The sequence below is a fragment of the Chiloscyllium plagiosum genome, unplaced genomic scaffold, assembly GCF_037043375.1.
Source record: "Chiloscyllium plagiosum isolate Xiang-an unplaced genomic scaffold, Cpla_swu_hap1 HiC_scaffold_36, whole genome shotgun sequence".
Classification (NCBI taxonomy): domain Eukaryota; kingdom Metazoa; phylum Chordata; class Chondrichthyes; order Orectolobiformes; family Hemiscylliidae; genus Chiloscyllium; species Chiloscyllium plagiosum.
In genome coordinates this window covers 19,374,637-19,398,057 of record NW_028270174.1, presented here as the reverse complement: position 1 = coordinate 19,398,057, position 23,421 = coordinate 19,374,637, and the positions used below count along the sequence as shown (strand labels likewise).

Sequence of the window (23,421 nt, the reverse complement as noted above, 5' to 3'; positions counted from 1 at the left end):
GTTGCTATATTTACAATAGAGACCCATTTAAATGTCAGAGAGAAAAGCAGGGTTTACCAACTTAAATATGTGAATTTTCAAAAGCATCTTTTAAGTTTCAGTTTCTGTCACTCAACCTCTTTGTCATTGAAAGTTAACTTTATAAGCATGGAGTTGCATTACTTCAGATTTTAAATATAGAGTCATAGAGATGTACAGCATGGAAACAGACCCTTCGGTCCAATCCGTCCATGCTGACCAGATATCCCAACTCGATCTAGTCCCACCTGCCAGCACCCGGCCCATATCCCTCCAAACTCTTCCTATTCATATACCCATCCAAATGCCTTTTAAATGTTGCAATTGTACCATCCTCCACCACTCCTGGCAGCTCATTCCATAAACGTACCACCCTCTGCGTGAAAAAGTTGCCCCTTAGGTCCCTTTTATATCTTTCCTCTCTCACCCTAAACCTATGCCCTCTAGTTCTGGACTCCCCGACCCCAGGGAAAAGACTTTGTCTATTTATCCTATCCATGCCCCTCTTAATTTTGTAAACCTCTATAAGGTCACCCCTCAGCCTCTGACGCTCCAGGGAAAACAGCCCCAGCCTGTTCAGCCTCTCCCTATAGCTCAAATCCTCCAACCCTGGCAACATCCTTGTAAATCTTTTCTGAACCCTTTCAAGTTTCACAATTTCTTTCCGATAGGAGGAAGACCAGAATTGCACGCAATATTCCAACAGTGGCCTAACCAATGTCCTGTACAGCTGCAACATGACCTCCCAACTCCTGTATTCAATACACTGACCAATAAAGGAAAGCATACCAAAGAGCCGCCTTCAGTATCCTAGCTACCTGCGACTCCACTTTCAAGGAGCTATGAACTTCTGGGATCAATAATATTTTCACTTCCACGAAGGAATTTAGTCATGAGAAGCCTCTGGGATTAATTAAGTAAGGCTCTTTTGTCATTTCTTAGGCTGTTAATTGTACATTCACATTATATTGCTTATACAGTACCAAATCCAAAGTTTATATAGTGCAAGTCTGACAGTTTACTTTGCTCCACTTTACTTTGCAGGTCCTGCTTCAGAGTTTGCACTAAAATTTTAACATCTTGGTAAACAAAGGATTTCACTAATGCTTCCACTATAATGGAACATCTGTGACTGAAATTAACGTTGGGAATGTCTGCATTGTTTCAGTTAGGATCTCGTAGAAATAATAGACATGCTGTATTGATGAGATGTACTTAAGGAGGTTCAGTTATATTTGTAACATTAACAATGTTTCTACAAGTCTCTTCAAATGTAGTACTTGGCAGGAAAGTGAATTTGAGGTTTTATCAGATTAATCATGATCTCAGCGTGGCGGAGCAGATTCAGTAGGCCGAATGGCCTTCATCTTATTGGCTTGTGATCTTGCCATGTAGGATAGGGTGAGGGAGGAATAAAAGAGAATACACATGTTTGCTTAATTATGCTTTGCTGTTTCATCAATCACTTATGAAAAATAGTAATGTCGATAACGTTGAGGAATACTTGAGTAACTGATTTTGTGCAAATAAGATTTTTCTTGCTTCTCTTTCTTTGCAGAATAATCACATGGGATGTTAGCTATGACAGACCTTGAGGAGGGTGCTGATACCAGCAATGGAGGACTCTGGTTATATGGAGAACCTACAGTTCTCCTTAATCTCCCCAGTTCTAAGAGGAAATTTGTTAGAACTGTTCAGAATTGTAGAGGGTCTCAATAACCATAAGCAAGGAGAAACTGTTCACATGGCCTAAGGGCTGGTAGCCAGAGGAAAAGGTAGTAGGAAGCAGATTCGTTAATAACTTCCTGAAGGAAATTGAATAAATAATTGAAGGCAGGACTTTTCTGTGCTTAAAGTGAAGAGTAGTACAGTGGGACTCACTGAATATTTCTTTCAAAATTTAAGCACTGATACAGTGGCCCAAATAGTCTCCATGTATGCCATATCGCAAATGTTATTGCTAATAATCTGCAACATCAGCCTCAAACACACTCTATCAGAGTTCCAGCAGAGGCGATTGTGTCTGTTTATTGTCTGGCTGAAACTGCCAGATAAAGGCCATTATTGTATTGCAGTATTCCCTCCATGGCATCTGTAACATTGCACTCTATGTTGATTACTGTAAAGATTTGTGCTGCTCCAAAAGCAAAGCTTGACCTTTTTTAAAAAAGGGGAATGGCCTGATGGACTATCTGACCATGAAAGGTGAATTGTATGACATTGCAATTGGATCCTGTTTGCGCTTTCATGATTAAAAGAGGAAGGTCTTCAGTTTTTAAATCATCAATGGTTTTCTTGTGTGTTTTTATTTTTCAGCTCAACAACATCAGCAAGTTGAAAGATTTTCTTCTGGAGCACAGAAAAGATTACATCAATGCTAGCAGGTATTGCAGTAGCCTGTTGTTCAAGTTTGGTCCGCAAAAGGTTCTAAAACATGTTTTAATAAAAGTTTTTTTTGCTGTGATTCCGTTCTGGAACTCTTTTTCTGCAGTCTGTCAGTGTTCTGCATTTAAATTGCCTGAGCAAGGTAGGCATCCATTTCACAGTCTTGGTATAGTGAAAGTGTTGCAATGGAAACCAATTTATCAGCCCTTTTAATTCTTTCATTGAATATGAATATCACTGACAAGATCAGCAATTGTTGCCATCGCCAATTGCTCTTGAACTGAATGTTGGAGGATAGTTAAGAATCATGTTGCTACAGAACTGGAGACACTTGAAGGCCAGGTCAGCTGAGGATGGCAGATTTTCTTCCCTAAAGGAGGTTGGGAAACCTGATGTTCCCATGCTCATGGTTATTGAGATGAGCTTTATATTCCATATTTTGTGTTTGATTGTAAATTCCACCAGCTGCCATGATAGGTTTTGAATCCATGTCTCTAGAGCTTTACCTGGCCTCTGCTTTACCTGTCCATTATATTATTAGTCCACTAGGTCACTTGTCACCACCCCGACTCACCCACCCCACTTGTGGTGATGTTTGGATTGACTAATACGTAATTATTTATGTCTGTACACTTCATGGGTCAACTCCCTAATGGGTTAGTGTTTTGATGTACCATATGGAGCGATATTTGATCCCTGTAACAGAGGTTTTGCCTGCCAGATGGAGAGCCAATGAAAGCTGAAAATGTGTTGCTGGAAAAGCGCAGCAGGTCAGGCAGCATCCAGGGAACAGGAGAATCGACGTTTCGGGCATAAGCCCTTCTTCAGGAATGAGGAAAGTTTGTCCAGCAGGCTAAGATAAAAGGTAGGGAGGAGGGACTTGGGGGAGGGGCGTCAGAAATGTGATAGGTGGAAAGAGGTCAAGGTGAGGGTGATAGGTCAGACTGGGGTGGGGGCGGAGAGGTCGGGAAGAAGATTGCAGGTTAGGAAGGCGGTGCTGAATTCGATGGATTAGACTGAGACAAGGTGGGGGGAGGGGAAATGAGGAAACTGGTGAAATCCGAGTTCATCCCTTGTGGTTGGAGGGTTCCTAGGCGGAAGATGAGGCGCTCTTCCTCCAACCGTCGTTTTGTTGTGGTCTGGCGATGGAGGAGTCCAAAGACCTGCATATCCTTGGTGGAGTGGGAGGGGGAATTGAAATGTTGAGCCACAGGGTGGTTGGGTTGGTTGGTCCGGGTGTCCCAAAGGTGTTCTCTGAAACGCTCCGCAAGTAGCCGGCCACCACCAAACCATCATCTCCCAGACCGTCCATAACCTCATCACCTCGGGGGATCTCCCATCCACCGCCTCCAACCTCATAGTCCCACAACCCCGCACCGCCCGCTTCTACCTCCTGCCCAAAATCCACAAACCTGACTGCCCCGGCTGACCCATTGTCTCCGCCTGCTCCTGCCCCACCGAACTCATCTCCGCATATCTTGACACCATCCTGTCCCCCTTAGTCCAAGAACTCCCCACCTACGTTCGGGACACCACCCATGCCCTCCACCTGCTCCATGATTTTCGCTTCTCCGGTCCCCAGCGCCTTATTTTCACCATGGACATCCAGTCCCTGTACACCTCCATCCCCCATCACGAAGGACTCAAAGCCCTCCGCTTCTTTTTTTCCCGCTGTACCAACCAGTACCCTTCCACTGACACCCTCCTTCGACTGACTGAACTGGTCCTCACCCTGAACAACTTCTCTTTCCAATCCTCCCACTTCCTCCAAACGAAAGGAGTAGCCATGGGCACCCGCATGGGCCCCAGCTATGCCTACCTCTTCGTAGGATATGTGGAACAATCCATCTTCCGCAACTACACTGGCCCCACCCCCCACCTTTTCCTCCACTACATCGATGACTGTATCGGCGCCGCCTCGTGCTCCCACGAGGAGGTTGAACAGTTCATCCACTTCACCAACACCTTCCACCCCGACCTCAAATTCACCTGGACAGTCTCAGATTCCTCCCTCCCCTTCCTCGACCTTTCTATTTCTATCTCAGGCGACCGAATCAACACGGACATCTACTACAAACCGTCCGACTCCCACAGCTACCTGGACTACACCTCCTCCCATCCTGCCCCCTGTAAAAACGCCATCCCATTGTCCCAATTCCTTCAACTCCGCCGCATCTGCTCCCAGGAGGACCAGTTCCAAAAACGCACAACCCAGATGGCCTCCTTCTTCAAGGACCGCAATTTCCCCCCCAACGTGGTCGACGATGCCCTCCACCGCATCTCTTCCACTTCCCGCTTCTCCGCCCTTGAGCCCCGCCCCTCCAACCGCCACCAGGACAGAACCCCACTGGTCCTCACCTACCACCCCACCAATCTCCATGTACAGCGCATCATCCGCCGTCATTTCCGCCACCTCCAAATGGACCCCACCACCAAGGATATATTTCCCTCCCCTCCCCTATCAGCATTCCGTAAAGACCACTCCCTCCGTGACTCCCTCGTCAGGTCCACACCCCCCACCAACCCAACCTCCACTCCCGGCACCTTTCCCTGCAACCGCAGGAGGTGCAAGACTTGCGCCCACACCTCCCCCCTCACCTCCCTCCAAGGCCCCAAAGGAAACTTCCATATCCGCCATAGATTCACCTGCACCTCCACACACATTATCTATTGCATCCTCTGCACCCGATGTGGCCTCCTCTATATTGGGGAGACAGGCCGGCTACTTGCGGAGCGTTTCAGAGAACACCTCTGGGACACCCGGACCAACCAACCCAACCACCCAATGGCTCACTATTTCAATTCCCCCTCCCACTCCACCAAGGATATGCAGGTCTTTGGACTCCTCCATCGCCAGACCACAACAAAACGACGGTTGGAGGAAGAGCGCCTCATCTTCCGCCTAGGAACCCTCCAACCACAAGGGATGAACTCGGATTTCACCAGTTTCCTCATTTCCCCTCCCCCCACCTTGTCTCAGTCTAATCCATCGAATTCAGCACCGCCTTCCTAACCTGCAATCTTCTTCCCGACCTCTCCGCCCCCACCCCAGTCTGACCTATCACCCTCACCTTGACCTCTTTCCACCTATCACATTTCTGACGCCCCTCCCCCAAGTCCCTCCTCCCTACCTTTTATCTTAGCCTGCTGGACAAACTTTCCTCATTCCTGAAGAAGGGCTTATGCCCGAAACGTCGATTCTCCTGTTCCCTGGATGCTGCCTGACCTGCTGCGCTTTTCCAGCAACACATTTTCAGCTCTGATCTCCAGCATCTGCAGACCTCCCTTTCTCCAGCCAATGAAAGCCCCATGTCATCTGTTTTGCAGCAGGCCTGCTAACCTGCCAGCCAAAAGCCTTCCTAGGATCATCAATCCAGGAAGGAGGTCCTGCCCTGAGAGCTACCAGCCAATCTAGAGACTGTCCATTGCAAACCATGCCAGTAGGCGTAGTGGCTGCTGTTGGTTGCGTGGCCCAGATATCAATGAGTGAGGGCAGGAATAGGGTCACCGTGGCAGGTTTTGGAGGGTGGAAGGGAGGATCACAGGAAGGGATAGGCTTCAGCACCAAGGGCCGAGTGGTGGCTTGATCTGGTCACTTGATCAGAAATTGTGTGCCTGTAAATAAGCCCCAGGCCCCACCTCTAACGACCCAAGTCAACAAACCTGATATGGTTTTGCTTTTGGGTCTTCTGCATGGTGAGTCTCGGCCTGTGGTTGGATGGGGCCCTTTTAACTGGTCATTAATTGTCCACTTACAAACATCAGTTGGTGTCAGGTAGGGAGATTGTCCATAAACTTTCAAACCCTTGTCTCATTGAGAGTAGAGCTGGGAAGGTGAGCGGGCCCCTAAACTATACCCTCCAACTTGATTAAGTGCCACCGCTTCAAACTTCAGCTCAGGGTGAATTAAAGTTCACCCATAATGTAAACTGAACATTTGAGACAGCTAAAATAAAAGCAAATTACTGCGGATGCTGGAATCTGAAACCAAAAAAAAAGAGAAAATGCTGGAAAATCTCAGCAAGTCTGGCAGCATCTGTAAGGTGAGAAAATCATTAAGGAGCTTTGTCAAAGGGTCAGTTAGACTCGAAATAACATGTCAGCTCTTTTCTCTCCTTACAGATGATTTGAGACTGCTAGTTCATTGTTTTGCTAACTTAGGCACGGAAGCAATTTGTCTTCCTACCCATGGATATTTAATTGAAGGCTGTTGAAATGATGCCATCGAGAAGTCATTGCATTACCAAGAGAAGTTAGAGAAAATTGAAAGAAGATACAGTATATCCACAAATGAAATATTTGTCATTTGGGTGCTCTTAAAACCCTAATTGTATGACTTTACCTATAATATGATTTGGAGATTCTGGATTAGTGGTGCTGGAAGAGCACAGCAGTTCAGGCAGCATCCAAGGAGCTTCGAAATCGACGTTTCGGGCAAAAGCCCTTCATCAGGAATCCATTCCTGATGAAGGGCTTTTGCCCAAAACGTCGATTTCGAAGCTCCTTGGATGCTGCCTGAACTGCTGTGCTCTTCCAGCACCACTAATCCAGAATCTGGTTTCCAGCATCTGCAGTCATTGTTTTTACCTATATGATTTGGAGATGCCAGTATTGGACTGGGGTGCACAAGTTAAATATCACACAACACCAGGTTATAGTCCAACAGGTTTAATTGGAAGCACGCTAGCTTTTGGAGCACTGCTCCTTCATCAAGTGATATTAATTAAATTAGCTAATAGACAGAAAACAGAGTAGGGATAAATGGGTCATTCTCAGTTTGGCAGATTGTGTCTGATGGGGTACCACAAACATCCGTATTTGGACCTCAGCTGTTCACAATATATATCAATGATTTGGACATGGAAACCAAATGTAATATAAAATTTACAGATGATACAAACTTAAGCAGGAACTTGTGTTGTGAGGAAGACGTAAAACATTTTCAAGATGATTTGAACAGGCTTAATGATTAGGCAAGAAAATGGAAGATGGAATATAACATGGAAAAATGTGAATCTATCCACTTTGATAGGAAGAACAGATGTGCAGAGTATTCCTTAAATGGTAAAAAGTTAGAAAATGTGGATGTACAAAAGGACCTAGTTGTCCTTGTTAATGAATCACTGAAGGCTAACATGCAGGTGCAGCAATCTATTAGGAATGTTAGCCTCTGTTGCAAGAGGATTTGAGTACAGGAGTAGTAAAGTCTTGTTTTAATTGTGTAGGAATTTGGTTAGACTGCACTTGTGTATGGATAAAAGTCACTATAGTGTTTGATCAGCCATGATCGTATTAAATAGCAGCGCAGGCTTGACAGGCTGTATTTTCTACTACTGCTCCTAATTGTCAACAAGTAAATCAAATTACAATGCACAAGAGGCTTAAATGTGTGGTTAATGGGTTACTCTGGTACAAAACATGAATTGACAGAGAAAAGGCTTGAAGGAAATAATAGTGAAGTAGTCCTCCATTCATTCTATTTCCTAAGCCTTATTAACAGAAAGCAAATGAACATGATTCGTCAGTTTTGATACACAAACAGGAAATTCTGAAGAAGCCCAGCAAGTCTGGCAATATCTGTGCGGAGTCAAACAGAGTTAACATTTTGAATCTGATGTGATTCTTTTTGACAGTGAGCAACGTTGCTCTTTGAAAGGGATTTAATTCGTATTTAAAACAGTACAGCCTGTAGTTTCAAATTTGGCGTAAGAGAACAAACTGTGAAGTTGTGTACTGTACATCAGGGTAACTCTGTAAATACTTTTTAAAGAAAGAAAATGTTCTTTCTTTAAAACATAATCTACAACAGCTGTTGTGGGGTCAGCTGTGCTAAAATATTGTTTTGAGCCAGAGGGGAGTAGAAACAATAAAATACTTAAATATGGACCTTTGTACACACTGAATATCCATGAGTATTGCTGATTTTTAAAAAATAGATAAGTTTCTCATTACCTAAAGTCTATTGTATAGACTAAAAGGCAGTACATACATGAGTCAAAAAGTGGCCTGGTGGAAAAGCCCAGCATCTGAGAAGCAGGAGAGTTGGCATTTCAGGTATAAGCCAAGACAATGAGTAATATCAGATTATTTCATCATGGAAGACCATCACTGCCAAGCCTGATTCTGTATTAATCCATTACTGTAATATATACAGTGCAGGCCGTGCATAGTGATTGGAACGTAGACTAATTTTCCTTCACCTTGTTCGAAGATGCTGAACCGATTTAAAACACCTGACTGTTACTTCAGCTACAGGCAGCAGAGCAAATATTAAACTTGGGACCTAGTCTTTATGGCTCAGTCACATGCTGCCTTTCTAAACCACGCCTTTTGCATAGCCAATTTTTAAAAGAAAATGACTGGAAAATTTAACAAAACTGCATCCTCACATCTAATTGATATCTTGGGCTGGATCTCTGAGAGAGGCTCAGGCATTTCAGTCTTGAAATGAAAAGTATGGAGATAAAGCCTTACTTGAGATGTGCAAGATACCAAATGGAACAGAAAGGATTAGTTTTCAATATTTTAAAATAAATCTTCATTGCACAATAATTGGGTGTAGAGATAAACTGGTAAGAGGTATGCTCAGATATAATGTCAAGAAGCACTTTACATAGACTGATTGGAATCTGGGATCTTGGCTCATGCATGTGTTGCCTTTTGGTCGGGATGTTCTATCAAGTGAAATGAAATCATTCAACAAGTATGCTAGGATATTTCTTAAGTTTAATTTTGATGGTATCAATGGACTCCCCAGCTGCACTCATCTTTGAAAACTCTGTATATCTTTATACAATGCATTTATGTTTATAACATGAACTTAGCTTTACTTGAGGCAATATGTTACTGAAGTTATTCAGTACATGCCATTTATGTAATACAAATGCACACTTGTTCATTGGTAGATATAGAATTGTCACCTACTTAGTCATTTTGCTACTAAGTGCATGGCTTCTTTTGGTGTGTAGTCCACATAAGTAATTGCATAATCAACCCAGCACATATACTAGTTCACCGGGTTTATGTTGATACAGTAACTTGATACCATAACCACCGGCTAAGACTTTTCAACTATTAGTTCATCATAACCTTTCCGTGCTTAGTTCTAATCTATTGTAAAAGAGAGGTTTCCAATGAAAGTTCTGGGAAATGTTACTTATTTGGGACTAACTGACTTAAAAAATAGTCATAGAATCATCACATATTTTACAACATATAAATAGGCAAATTCACCAATTTGTTCAAAGGTTTTTCTCCAAATGAACCACTTAGTATTCAATTGGTGTCACATGGTTTAAGCTAATAAAGCACACTAAAGATGTACAGTAAAATGTAGCAAGAAGCTTGGAAACTTTCAGTTGACATTTCATAAAATTCCCTTGGGAGGAGTGTTGCATATCAATTACCCCCCGCCCCCCCATGAAGAAAATAGTGGATGAAACAAAAAATGTCTTGTACAACCATAAGCATCCTCTTCAGCATGTATGGCACTGTACAATTATACAATATAGTGTTTTTCATTCACATTCATTCATTGAAAGTGCTATCCAGTAGCAGCTTTCACTTCTTTTTCACAGGTCCAGTTATTATCAGCAAGGCACACTTCTTTGACCTCTTTTTCCTTTAGATCACTACATTCTTGATAGTTTGGCTTTTCAGAGTTCCTTTCCGACCAACAAACCAATCACACCTCAGTTCGGCTCTGGGGGAAGAAAAATCAGCTCTTTAACATCTCAAAGCTTTACGCAGTTTTCAAGACTTTGGATCTTTTTAGCCAGTTCACACACTTCTTCGAAGTGCTCCTGTTCTTTTTATATCAACAGTTGCTCTGCCAGTCTTCTGTTTCTGGCCACATGGCTTTTGTATCTTAACTTCCTTCCTTTTGGTACTGCTTCCAGGCCACAGTTTTTTTAAGCTATTCAAAGAAATTAAACTTTCTCTCTTTAGAATTAATAATTACTCATGAAAGTCCTTTTCAAATATTTTCAAGCAATTACGCATTCCACATACATTTTAAAATACAAACTTTGTTTATCATACTGCTTCTGGACCAAAGATCATCACAAGCTTTACTTTTTGTTTTCAGTACAGTCCTGAAATCAAGTGCATTTTACTACTGTGAAACATGGTGTTAAGATTCAAGAAAAGTAGAAAATGGTGTACATACCAGTTGTTAGTATAAGGATGGAAATTCTGAAAAATCAACAAGTTATTCACCGAGGTAGAATTAGGTATCTTGAGGGTATTTCAGGACAAAAAAAATGTTGATTATAATGTATTGAGTAAATACATTTAGCTTTATGAATTTTTGAAAGTAATTCATTTAAAGAAAATAATTTCTTCAGCTGGATATTGGTTGTTTAATTCGAAACCTCCAAATAAACTTGAAGCCAGAGAGGGGAATATAGTGGAAAGATATCCAGTCAATGAGGCATGGGATTTTGGTCTCTCCCTGTTGATGGCATTGTGTTTCTGGACCAGACCTGCTGCTACTGCCAGGAGGGGCTTTCACTGCTATCTCATGCATACTGCAATGTGCAGCTGGCATGGTCTTCTGTTGGATGGTCAGAGCCAGTGATAGTACTGTCATCCTGAGAGATCTCAACAGTTCTACTGCAACAGGTGCTCTTCACCAGTATGTATTTTTGAAGTGTTCAACAACCTGATGATTTGTGAAATTACAACTATAAGATCAGCTTTGCCCGAAATGTTGATTCTCCTGCTCCTCAGATGCTGCCTGACCTGCTGTGTTTTTCCACCACCACACTCTCGACTCTGATCTCCAGCATCTGCACTCCTCACTTTCTCCTAGCCTCAAGAAGAGATTGTAGTCCATCATTTATTTTCCCTCCAAGCCTTCACTTAAACCTCAAGAGAAAAAGACTTACCCTCCATCAAAGTTGAAGATTTGACTTATTGTCCCCTACAGAGGATTTGTGTCTCAGTTCTCAAAACTAAAACCTCACTTGTGCAAAGTTGGTGCTGAGCATAAAGTAAAATGAGTGCTGAAGAAAGCAACTGGATTACTTTGCATGTGCAGTCTGTGCTGGAATAACATTGTACATCTCATTGGTTAAGTTCTCTCTCATCATGTAGATTTAATTAACAGCAACAGCATCCTTGGCAGGTTAGTGTACTCAGACTGTGACATGTTTGCACTGTCAATTTTTGTACAGATGGCAATATGGTAGTTATAATGGAACTAAAAGAAAGGGCATGATGTACAGATCTGATTTAACTCTTTCTTAGTGAATTGATTTAAGTAAGTTAATATCTGTCCATATGAGTTTAAAATGGAGATTGAATTACTTTTGCATCCAAGTCCAATTATCCTGGCAGACTTAAAGATTGCGCTTACATTACAGCATGGGAGATTGACTAGTCAATGTTTTCAAATATGCTTCTCATTAAGTTATCCACATATTGATTGCTTTCAAATTGCTTCAGTGTTCTCAGAGTACTTGTGTTTTGTTTTCCTTTCTTGAGACTTTGTTTCCACTGAGTGACTTGTCCAGGTATCAGGCCATCAACCTATTTAAACAGATAATTCAGGGGATAGCCAGTCCTCATGTTTGATGATCTCTAGTTGGCTTTCAAGGAATAATTGGCTACTCAAAGAATATTTGGGATGTTCTTTTTAACAAGCAAATACTGTATTGTGAAATACTGCCAATTGTCTTTTATTATTCATCAAGCTATTTGAAATGAAAACAAAAATTTACTTGCACTTCTGTTAATTAATTTATAAATTTAATACTTAATATTGCTTGATATACGATAGTGAATATATGTTTTACCTGATGCTCGGAACAATGCATTGCTGAAACTCCGTTTTGAAGATATTAGACTCCAACAATGTGTCTTGTTTTTCCATGGGGGCAATGAATTGTGGTTAGCAACAACCCCAGCATAGTAAAATTTTATTGGTTGTAAAATTATACCTCGCAGGACATGCTTCCCAGTTGAATTTGTATGCTTTTAACTTCCCTTCCTGTGTTTTCTTTCTAGATTAACATTTTTGATCCTATGCCCACTTTCTTCATTGCACCAAAGATTACTCTAAAGATAAAACTTAAATTCCCTTGTCCCATGCTACCCAAGAAAAATATAATATGGACGTGGCTGTGAATAACTAAGTTATGCATGTGTGGAATTTTTAAACTTGCTGATCTCCTATCTGTCACATCAAAAGTATTAATATTATAATCTCATTTTACTCATGGAACTTTATTAATGCAATGAAATAATACACTGAGTTTTTGCAATCTTCATTCTTGTTTAGTGCCTTCCTCTGAAAATTAATCTTTTATGATTTTGTTTAATTCTCACAAACGTCCCAACTTGTTTTATGCAAGTCCCAAATTACTTATTAGTCAGATGTTAATTTGCCTATTTAGTGCATTAAGATGCAATTTCTACAGCCGCTAAGCTGATAAAACAATATTATGGAACCAAGATTTCTATTTAATGGCTCCTTCTGACTGCCATTTCAGTGTTTTGCTGCTGGCCAAAGGCAATTTTATAACTGCAATCATAAACATAGAGTTGGAATTTATTATTACCAATGCAATAACATCGAGTGCCAACCTGGCTTTTACCATTTCATTTCTGTGACTGATTGCAGTAATCATTGCTGTAGGTTAGAGATCCAAATAGTACAATGGCCTTTACAGGGTATCAGGCCCCTCTGTGAACAGCATACCAATCATCTTAACCAATCAATTGAAATATAATGAGCAAAAAGTCTGAATCAGCGGGTACGTATTAGAATAATGAATTAAATTTCACATCAGGTCCAGAAATGAAAATAATGAGAGAGAAAGAAGGGTTTGTTTGAGGAAAAAAGTGCAGAAGTAAGAATTTTAATTCACTTTTTTCCTGATCTGCAACAATTAAAAGTGAGACTCCATACCAGTAAAAAGATTAATTTCAAGACCATAGAATTTCTGTGACACTAATTAAAATGTTAAACAGATTTAGTACTTTAACTACTCAGCTTAAATGGACCAGCCTAACTTTTGTGGAATAATGATCTCCTCTTATCCTTTCAACCAATCCAAACTTGCAACACGGTTGACACATGTTCTCCAAATTCTTGTGTCAGTTGTCCAGTTGCCCAAACATGATCCATTTATTCAAAACTACTGGATCCCCTCAATGGGTTCTCTTCCCACTGTTGCACTCTCCTTTTTAAATTAGTTATCTCCACAAAAAAAAGCTTACTGGATTGGTGAAATGTATCCATATTGACACTTTAATCATACAATGACTTTTGAAGTGCCCTGTTTTCATGGACAGAACCTTATTGAGACATCAAGGCATCCATGAGAGACCCATGCTGTTTCCTTCTGGCAAATCAAAACCTCCGATGTGCCTATGGTCTTTTTGCTCAGCAGTTTAGTGAGGTGGCAGAGAGCTGTGGCTGCAGCCAGTTGGGCAGGCAGCACTGGAGTCTTAGCAACCCAGGCCACAGGTAGGTCATGCATGTTGGAGAAGGTGGGACAGGGAGGTGGCAGCAAGTGAAGGGCAATGGTTCTAAGTAGGCAGCCTCTTCCCGATGTCTAGTCCCTGAATTAGACTCTTCTTCGAGCAACCTCCAGGTGATTACAAGCTGGCTGCAAGATTTTAGCTACCATGTGGCAGGACTGCCTGAGACTGATTGTTGGCAACAACAGGATAAGGCTTTAGGTGATCGTTAATTTTCCACTTAGGGGCCCTGATTGACGGTAGGGTAGGAAGACCGACCCAGGCTCTTTCCGCCCACAACGTCACTCTGGCGGAGGCAAAAAAAAACAGGGCTCAGCCACCCAACAATTTCACGTAATTAATTGCCCTTCCTGTCTCCAAGTTCAGCACCAGAAAGAGCAGAACATTCTCTAAGGCTGCATAGTGCAGGTCAGGTGAATTGGCAATGCTGTATTGCCCATATTGTTAGGTGCATTAGTCAGAGGGAAATGGGTCTGGGTGGGTTACTCTTTAGAGGGTCGGTGTGGACTTGTTGGGCCAAATGGTCTGTTTCCACACTGTCGGGAATCTAATCTAATCTAATCATCCCATATCCCCAGTAATAGATCACAACATTTTCCTTCCTACTGCTGCCAGGATAACCAATTTTTAATTCCCAGTTTGTAAAGATTTTCATCATAGCATGCATAGGCCTGCTTTGTAAGCAATCTTCCACTCTTTTGAAGACCAATACACTCATTAATGATACAGCTGTCTCTTTTCAAACCCTAGGATGGAAGTCATCAGATACAGGAGGTTTGTTGTCACTTAGTCCCATTCATTTCTTTCCTATTTCTATACTTTACTGCTTTGTTTTAGTTCTCATTCCCACTGGACTCTTGGTTTGAGTTGTAAGGAGAGGCTGGATAGGCTGGGACTTTTTTCACTCAAGTGTAAGGTTTATAAAATTATGAGGGACGTAGATAAGATGAACAGCAAAGGTCTTTTCCCTAAGGTGAGGGAGTTGAAAACAAGGAGGCATATTTTTAAGGGAAGAGGAGAAAGATTTAAAAGGGACCTGAGGGGCATCTTTTTCACAGCGAAGGTAGTTTGTATGTGGAATGAATTGCCAGAGGAAGTGTAGGTGGAGGTACATGAATAGGAAAGCTTTAGAGGATATGGGCTAATTGCAGACAAATGGGGCTAGTTTAGTTTGGGAAACTTGGTCGGCATGGATGAGTTGGACCAAAGAGACTGTTTCCATGCTGTGTGACTCTATAGTTCCTCATTATTTCCAGAATTTTTTTCTTCCACATTAAGATAAATATAAAGCATTTGTTTAATGTCTGACATTATCTTATTCCCCATTACAATTTCAGTTGTCCCTATTAGGACCATGTATACCTTCAGTAATTTCTTGCTCCTTTCAAAACCTACAGAATTGTTTACAGCCTTTTTGCTGTTTGCTAGTCACTTTCATAATTTCTTTTTTATTCTTTCAAAATCAATTTTTGGCTTTCCAAGTTGCTGAGTTCTAAAATCTTCCAAAACTATAGGCTTACTATTTTTTACAATATCATTATTCTCTTTCTTTGATGTAATACTACTGTCAAACCCACACCAGGTGTGTGACCCTTCTATTACCTGATCTATCTTGCACCTTGTCTGGCATCCAGTAGTGAATGAACAGAGGTTTCCTCAGATTAAATATCAGGGAGGCTGAAGTCATCATCTTCATGCCAATTACCCATTTTATGTTTCCTGCTTCTTCTGCACTTCCAAAGATGAGATACCATAAATGTTACATACACTAATCAAGACCAATTTTGCATCAATATTTGATTTTTTTATTGTTTTAAATCTAACATTTATTTCATAGTTCAATGTCAAAGCCCATTGAAATTTGTAAAAGGTATGGTTTTTTAACACTTTTACTTCTTTGAAGATTAGGAGAAAGTGAGGACTGCAGATGCTGGAGATCAGAGCTGAAAAATATGTTGCTGGAAAAGCACAGCAGGTCAGGCAGCATCCAAGGAGCAGGAGAATCGACGTTTCTTCATTTCCTGAAGAAGGGCTTATGCCCGAAACGTCGATTCTCCTGCTCCTTGGATGCTGCCTGACCTGCTGCGCTTTTCCAGCAACATATTTTTCAGCTCTTGTTTGAAGATTATAATGGTATATTGAATACTTGATCACAGTCAGTACAAATATTTATGTTATTATAGGTTGAGCTCAGTGATTGTAATTCAGCTTCCTAGGTGCTAAGCTTTGTAATTCCATCTTTTGCTTATCTTCTTTTCCAATTCTCCGTAAAATCTAAGTCTTGGATCAAACGTTTGACAATGTAATTTAATTACTCCTTATGTAGCTCGGTGTCTCATTTTGCCTTATTGTACTCCTGTGAATTACTTTGATTTGTTACTATTAAAGGTGCTATATGAATGCAGGTTGCTGTGGGGTATAATAAAGCTGGCTTTAAAAGCAGTTTTCAAATGGTAGAATATTTGACAGAAATGTGTCTGTTTAATGGAGTTTCAAGAGCAGTTGTTAATTTTTGCTCTGCTTCAATTTTGCTTGTGATTTTCTTCTGTTGTTCTTTCTGTTCCGATGTTGGAGCTTATGGACAATAATAAATAGCCTTCTGCCATATTTACTAAGTGGCTATTCCACATACGTGAAGCAAGACTTTCAATGTTGTCAGGCCATTTGCCTCCAAAGACCGTCATGGACATCTGCAATCCATATATACACTTGGAGCATGATTCACAGTGGTTATAATCGGGATTTGGGACTCTGCCTGATAATCACTTTCCCTTACCAAGTTTAGACAAGTCAGGTGTTATGAATTGGGTGAGATTGACCAACTCTGCAAAGACCAGTCAATAAATATTGGATCTTTCTGATTGTGTGATACCACATTTGTGGAGAGACTCATATTCATAACTTGAGATGATGAGATTGTGACTAGAAAAATAATTTCCAAACTACTACGGTCTACTTATTCTGTCGATCCTGTGCCTAATGAATATACATTTACTAATAGGATATCAGAGGCAATTAAGGAAAAATGTGTGTAATAATGAGGGCGTATGGACTAGTTTAGTGTCTCGCTGGAAGGCTGTAAGAATTAGCTGAGACTTGCAATGAATTTAGTGTTATTCTTAACCACAATTAATTCCTTTTAATATTGCCTAATTTATAATGCATTGCGTTATTGACCTGATTTTCGAGCTTTTATAGATATTCCAGGACGTTTTAGTAAATTATTGTATGCTGCCAGTTTTTTTTTCTAATTGTTCAAATACTTTTCATATCAGTACATTGTGCTCTGAACCCTGTGAATTAATAGAAAAAAAATACAATCTGTTCTTTAAAAGAACATTACGTAAAGGACATGTGATAGATACTACAAGTGTTCACCGAAGCTCTCACAGTACAATAGGTGATAGGTTGAGTAGTTTTTGATGCTAAACAGTCTCTTGCTGCATATTTTGCTTGACACAGCAAAACGTCTCTCTTGTTCAAATATTATTTTGGCAAGTATTTGTGTTTTGTGAGTGACATTCAAATAGTCCAAGGCTACTTTTGTGGTTGAGTATAAGGCAAGAAAAATTAGATATATGCTACCTAGCAATTAGCCATGTCCCAGCAAATGTGGCCAATCATTTGTTTAAAGCCAGGATTAAATACACTTAAATTTAGGCTTAAAAATAATGTTTTGTAGCCATCTGAGTTTGGTTACCCTCTGGCAGGCCTACTCTGGATGACATCTAACCTGAGATCAAAGTAATTCCAAGATTATGGAAAGACCTCTATAGTTAATTGTTTGGCTTCGATATCCTGATCAAAGTCGAGAGGTATTCAGTCACATAACTCACTTAACGTTTTTTTCTGTTGGTCATTCTTCAAAGTTAGTAATACAGCACAATCCCTGATAATAAGATAATGACTGAAAGGTAGTAAATGATGTTGGAACAAAAGAGGCTTCATGACTTTCATGACATAAACATATTGTAATTTGCAGCCTAATAAAATAATTGTTTTTCAAGATTAACTCTTCTGCAACTAACCTAAGAACAAAATTGGCATGACATCATTTTTTGCCATCACATTTTAAATTAGCTGGAATCAGTAATAGTGGCCTGCATAGGATTGAAACCTCAAGTTATCAAACATAATAGAGTGTATCCCTTCAGATAGTGGAAATGGGCAGGATGTCGAATGGAACCAAGAGCATAATTTTCAGCTAGTCCAAGAAACACAGGAGCTTCAAGCTGGATTTTCATCTTCGAGGCAAGTTGTTTTTTATTTCTGGTGGGGATGAAGCTAACCACCCCGTAAGGAGTTCATAAGCAGCCAGAGAAGCTGTAGGCTATGGAAACAGACTGTGGTATTCCATGTCAGCTTGAATATTGATTGCAAAACAAAGATTGTCCCTCTAAACTTACAAACCCCACATGTCGCATCCATGATGATTATGTCATCTCGTGGTGTTCCATGGCCCTTCAAACCCTTCGTGCTAAGGTTCAGCACTTCTGTTGCCAATTTACCTTGAATACACTCCTTATCAAACCAATAAACTACAAAGTAATAATATGTGTGAGAAGGCTTGAGAAAAACTCATTCCATTCACTACAGCCATATAAGTGTTCAGACCCTTTAACATGCCAGTTGCAGAATCAGCAAGCATTGTAACCTCTTTATCTTATCGTGCACTTGACAGAACAGATTCAAGAGCAATGCTGTCAATCAAGCAATGATTTCCCTGGGACACAATTGCTTTAGTAGACCAATGGATGTCTGGGTCGTTACATTATGTATTATACTGAATGATAATAAATTACTTTTTAGGATAATTGAAGGTAGTCAAAACGTTACATAGTTCAGAAAGAGTAGCTGTGGAATTTAGTAAAACAACATTCGAAAGTTAATTTATTTTAGCATGATATTGAGTTTTCAGATTTTTTTTTTAACGATCAGCCACTACAAATATGCTTGGACGTCTGTTGCATTATTTTTCTGTTTCAATTATTTCATTGCATTGAAAAATGAGATGTTTAGCTCCTCATCATACTTAAAATATTATTGCAGACCCTGCCAAAACGTATGTGGCTTTGTGACACATAATATCCATTGTTATGTTGTTATTGATTAGGATAACCAACATAAACATAATTCAATCCTTTGTGTCAAATTCAACTCAGTTGGTAGTATTCCGGGCTCCAAGTCAGAAACTTTTGGCAAGCCCTACTATCATTTTAGCACATCAAGGCTGACATTCAGGATACTGCTTGAGGAAATATTGTCAGAAGTTCAGTCTTCACATGAGTTGTGAAATGTCTTGCCTGTTCAGATGGAAAAGATCCCATGGAATTACTTGGTGAACTGTTCTGTTCCCTGTACATCGTTTCTTCCTTAGCCAGTAGCACCATTAATGGATTCCTTTGTTGTTCAATCATTTACTGAGCATTTGTTTTGTGCAAATTGATAGCTGTGTTTCTTTACATAGCGAATGATTGCAATTCAGAAATAATTGATTCTATTTCACTGAAGAGAATATAGTAATGTATAACTATATGTTCTGTTTTCATCCATATATAACAAATAATGAGCAGAATATTGTGCTCTGCCTGCTGGCTAGCTTGCTGGGAGATGGCATTTAATCAGGGATGAAGGGAATTTAATCAGTTGGAGGGGCCCTCTCTTTCTGTCAGCCTCCACTTTAATAACGTCCGTGGATGGTTTTCTTGCCCTGCCACCAACCTCTGGCTCTGAATTCATGCAATAAAGACAATGTTTTCTCCATGTCTACCTTATCCATCTATCCCTCATAACTTTGAATACTTCTATCAAATCTACTGTCAACCTTCTCTTCTTCAAAGAGAACAGTTCCAACTATCCCAATCTCTCTACATAACTGATGTTCCTCATCCCTGGAACCATTTTCATGAGCCTTTTCTGTATCTTCTCCAATGCCTTCAAATCCTTCATAAAGTGTGGTGCCCAGAACTGAATGCAATGCGATCGCTAAGGCTGAAGCAGTGTTTTGTTTTATACATTTTAAAATAGCTTGTTTGCTTCATAATTTAATTGCATCAGCATATCTACGTCTTTTTAACTTTCTACACTACCCTCCTCACAGATCACAGTGCTTCTAATTTTCGTATTTCACAAATATTGAAATTCTGCCCTGTATACCAAAGTCTAGGTCATGTATTTATATTGTGGGTACTAACATTGCAAAATAATGGCAAGGCATTAGAAATGCAATCTTCTGATTTATAATAAGAGTCCATTAATTGAAATGAAACAGAGCAAGAATCTAAGACTGAATGCTGAACTGAAGCCATGGTTAATAAATAGATGTAATAGCTGGTTCCTCTCTAATAATTAAATTATTGCTTCTTTTGTCAATAAGAATATTCTTACTTTTAGATGCAAAGCAAGAAAAAGGCCATGTTCTATTTTTACTTTGCAAGTATTGAGGTGCATTAAAAAGTGATTAGATTTCTTATCCTTCTGCATTCCTTTTGAATGAGAGGTGTGGCCTCCTAACATTAGAAAAATAGCTTCACTGTTAGAGAAGTGCATGCAGGCAGAAGAAACCAGTATATTGATGTGTTGGTTTCCCGCAATTACTACCTTCATGACAATTATGATCTTTATATAATGGAATTTATGCTCTAAGCTTGTCCTTTTTTGAGATGCCATCTTATTTGAAGAGAGGAAACTGCACAGGAGAGCTGAGAAAGAAAATTTTCTCTCCCAGTTGCCAAGGAAACTTAGATTGATAGTGCGATTGGAATCTGCAAATTCTAGTTGAAATTATAACCAAAAAACGATAGTCCTGTTGGAGCTGAGTGGTTGTTGATGGATTCAGTACAAGCAAGTGAAAGAAGAAAAGGCTAGATCCAGAAGCTAAGAATAAGCAGATATACAATTGCAGCAGCTGTTTCTGTTGCTTAAAAATGACACTTATGGATGATTCTGCAAACGTGCCATTTGTGTTAAAGATTGTGAGTGTGGAATTCAGGTTGTTGGATGATGATGTAAGCTGGGCTTCAGACTACATCCAAGAAGGAAGAGAGATGCATTTTATGATGATAAGACAGCATTTTGAAGGACTTTGTGACTGAGATTGATTAACTATATGCTGACCATACTGTGGAGCCAATTTGCAAGATCTGTCAAAGTAATGTGAAGTTTAATGACAGACATAGTTTGTCTGTTAATTCATTTTTAACTAGTATTTATTTTGCATTTTGCTGTATGGATGCTTAACTTAGTGTTTGCTTTGTTTGACTCTTGTTGACTTAAAAAAGTGTATAAACCATGGATTCTTTTGGCTTCATTTTTTTCAGCAAATAACTGGGATTTAAGATTTCTTTATTAATTGAAAAACGTTAATAGTCTCTGTAGAGATCATGATATATAGAATACATAACATAAGTAATCTCAATTTGTTGCATATGAGTTAGTGCTGGTGTTGCTCTTGATCTTTAATAAACAACTTACATGTATCGAGCAGTCTTAATGTTTGAATTGATTTTTGTACCTAAGTACAGTGAAAAGTTTGGTTTTGCGAGCTGTACAGGCAGATCATAATTTACAAGGACATACAGATCATAGGGTGTTTAGACAGAGTGAGGCATACAAGATTACAGTTGCACAGGAGGTGGACAAAGTAAGTAATAAAGCTGCCAATTCTTTTCAAAGGTGTGATTGATACCAAGCAAAATTTGTCACCAGTTTACTTGATGTATAACTGCAAATGACCAAAAGCTTGGCCAAAGATGTAAGTTTTAAGGAATGTATTAAAGGATGAGAAAGTGAAAGAGAGGGAATTCAACTTGGCAGTTGAAGGCACAGCTGCCAGTGATGGAACAATTAGTAGAAGTCAACTGAAGTGCAAGAGAGATTTCAAAGAGTTGTAGCTTTGGAGATGAGGGGAGTCCATTGAGCAATTTGTAACAAGGATAAGTATTTTAAATAAAAGTGAAAGTAAGAATTTTAAATAAGTATTTTAAATTTAGACTGTTTCTTTATTGATGATATATTTTACCATGAACAATTTGCAAATGTTCTATTTAAAGAAACATTAGAAATATTTGAGCTGTTCACACTGGAGATTTATGCTTGTTCGTGTTTTTGTTCTAGTTTTCCCACAAAGCACATGTTTCATTGACTGACTTAATGGGATTGATCTTTGCTATCAAATTAGCTAATTTGGCAGCAACATAGACAGCTGGACTCTCTTTCACCAAGTCTATGTTATCTGTGAGTGAGGGCACACATTAATTCCTTGCTCCAGCTTTTTTTTAATGAAAGTGTGAGCCAACTGTGTTTTTCATTCTAGATGAAATTCTATTCCAGCCCAAATGTTTTCACATGCTGAGTTGCAAATGAAAATGTAGAAATTCAAAATTGAAAAGGAAAAGGCAGCTCTTTTGTCAGCAGGTTTCAATTGCAACATTTATTCCATTTTACAGTGCACTGCAAACTTTTAACAAGTAACATTTGAAGGGTGTCGCTATAAACCCGGAAGCTGATTTTTCACATGACCTTGCAGTACCTAATTTCAGACCATTTCCTAGTAATCCAATATGGTTTCAGAACATACTTTGGAGGCATAAATGTCGCTGTGCATTAGAAGTCAAGAATGCAGAAGTAGTGTGCCCAGACGGCGAGATATTTATTCCCTTTCACATCGATATTTATCAGCAAATCAAATTAGGGCTGAGATAATAGCCTGTCATTTTTGGCAGTCCTATCTAATTTTCAAAAGAAAACAAAGAAAGCTGCTGAAAAGTCAGCCTAGTTATCAGCTGCCCAGTTATAAGATGTAGTTCAGGAGTAACTGATAAGAAAGACTTGATGTCAAGGTCATATTAATAGGTTAGCTTTAGCAGAGAAGAATTGAGAGATTGTAGGCCTCTGTAAATTGGACCACACAGTAGGAGGTAGCTAGAATTATATATACTGACCCACATAGACAGCATGGACTGATTCAATCTCAAGGGCATCGACTGCACCATTGCCAGATGGTGCTGATTAGTGGGTGAAGAAACTGGAGCTGGTACTAGTTTATTTAATAAGTAACCTTTTGCTCATCATATACTTGCAGTAGACAGTTGAATGTTTAGTCTGTTCTGGTATGGGATTATGAAATGGAAATAATGCTTTTTGTTTTGAGCAATTTTTTCATTTATACATCAACTACATTAAAACCAGTTGTTGACTGCTTAAGCTCCATCCTGCAAGAACTTGTTTGTAGACCTTGTTGGATTCACTATGGGTACAACTATAAATATTGTTTCATAGCTAGCAGTTTATAATGTAGCATTTCTTATGAAATTATGTTTGCAGTTCAGGCAAGACCATTAGGATGATGTATTGGACAATAACTATAGCTGTTTTTTTCTGCACCACTAAGTCACAAATGTTGAAAAACATTTTCCACTGTTGGTTGAAGAGAGTTCAGCTGGAAACTTTATTTAAAAGAAATTGTCTATCTCTTGGGACTTGATTAGCAACCGTTGACATTCTCTGCTAGAATACAAACATAGGACAGTT

The 23,421-nt window shown here is 39.7% G+C and overlaps 1 protein-coding gene across 2 annotated transcripts in view; it reads left to right on the top strand.

Moving 5' to 3' along the window:
• The window catches only part of stx18 (syntaxin 18), a 159,089-nt gene that overhangs the window by 71,439 nt on the left and 64,229 nt on the right, over positions 1–23,421 (top strand). For both annotated transcript variants that reach the window (XM_043674246.2, XM_043674245.2), the window contains exon 2: positions 2,335–2,402. In XM_043674246.2, coding sequence (XP_043530181.1) covers positions 2,335–2,402 — 68 coding nt within the window. The remainder of the gene's footprint in view (positions 1–2,334; positions 2,403–23,421) is intronic.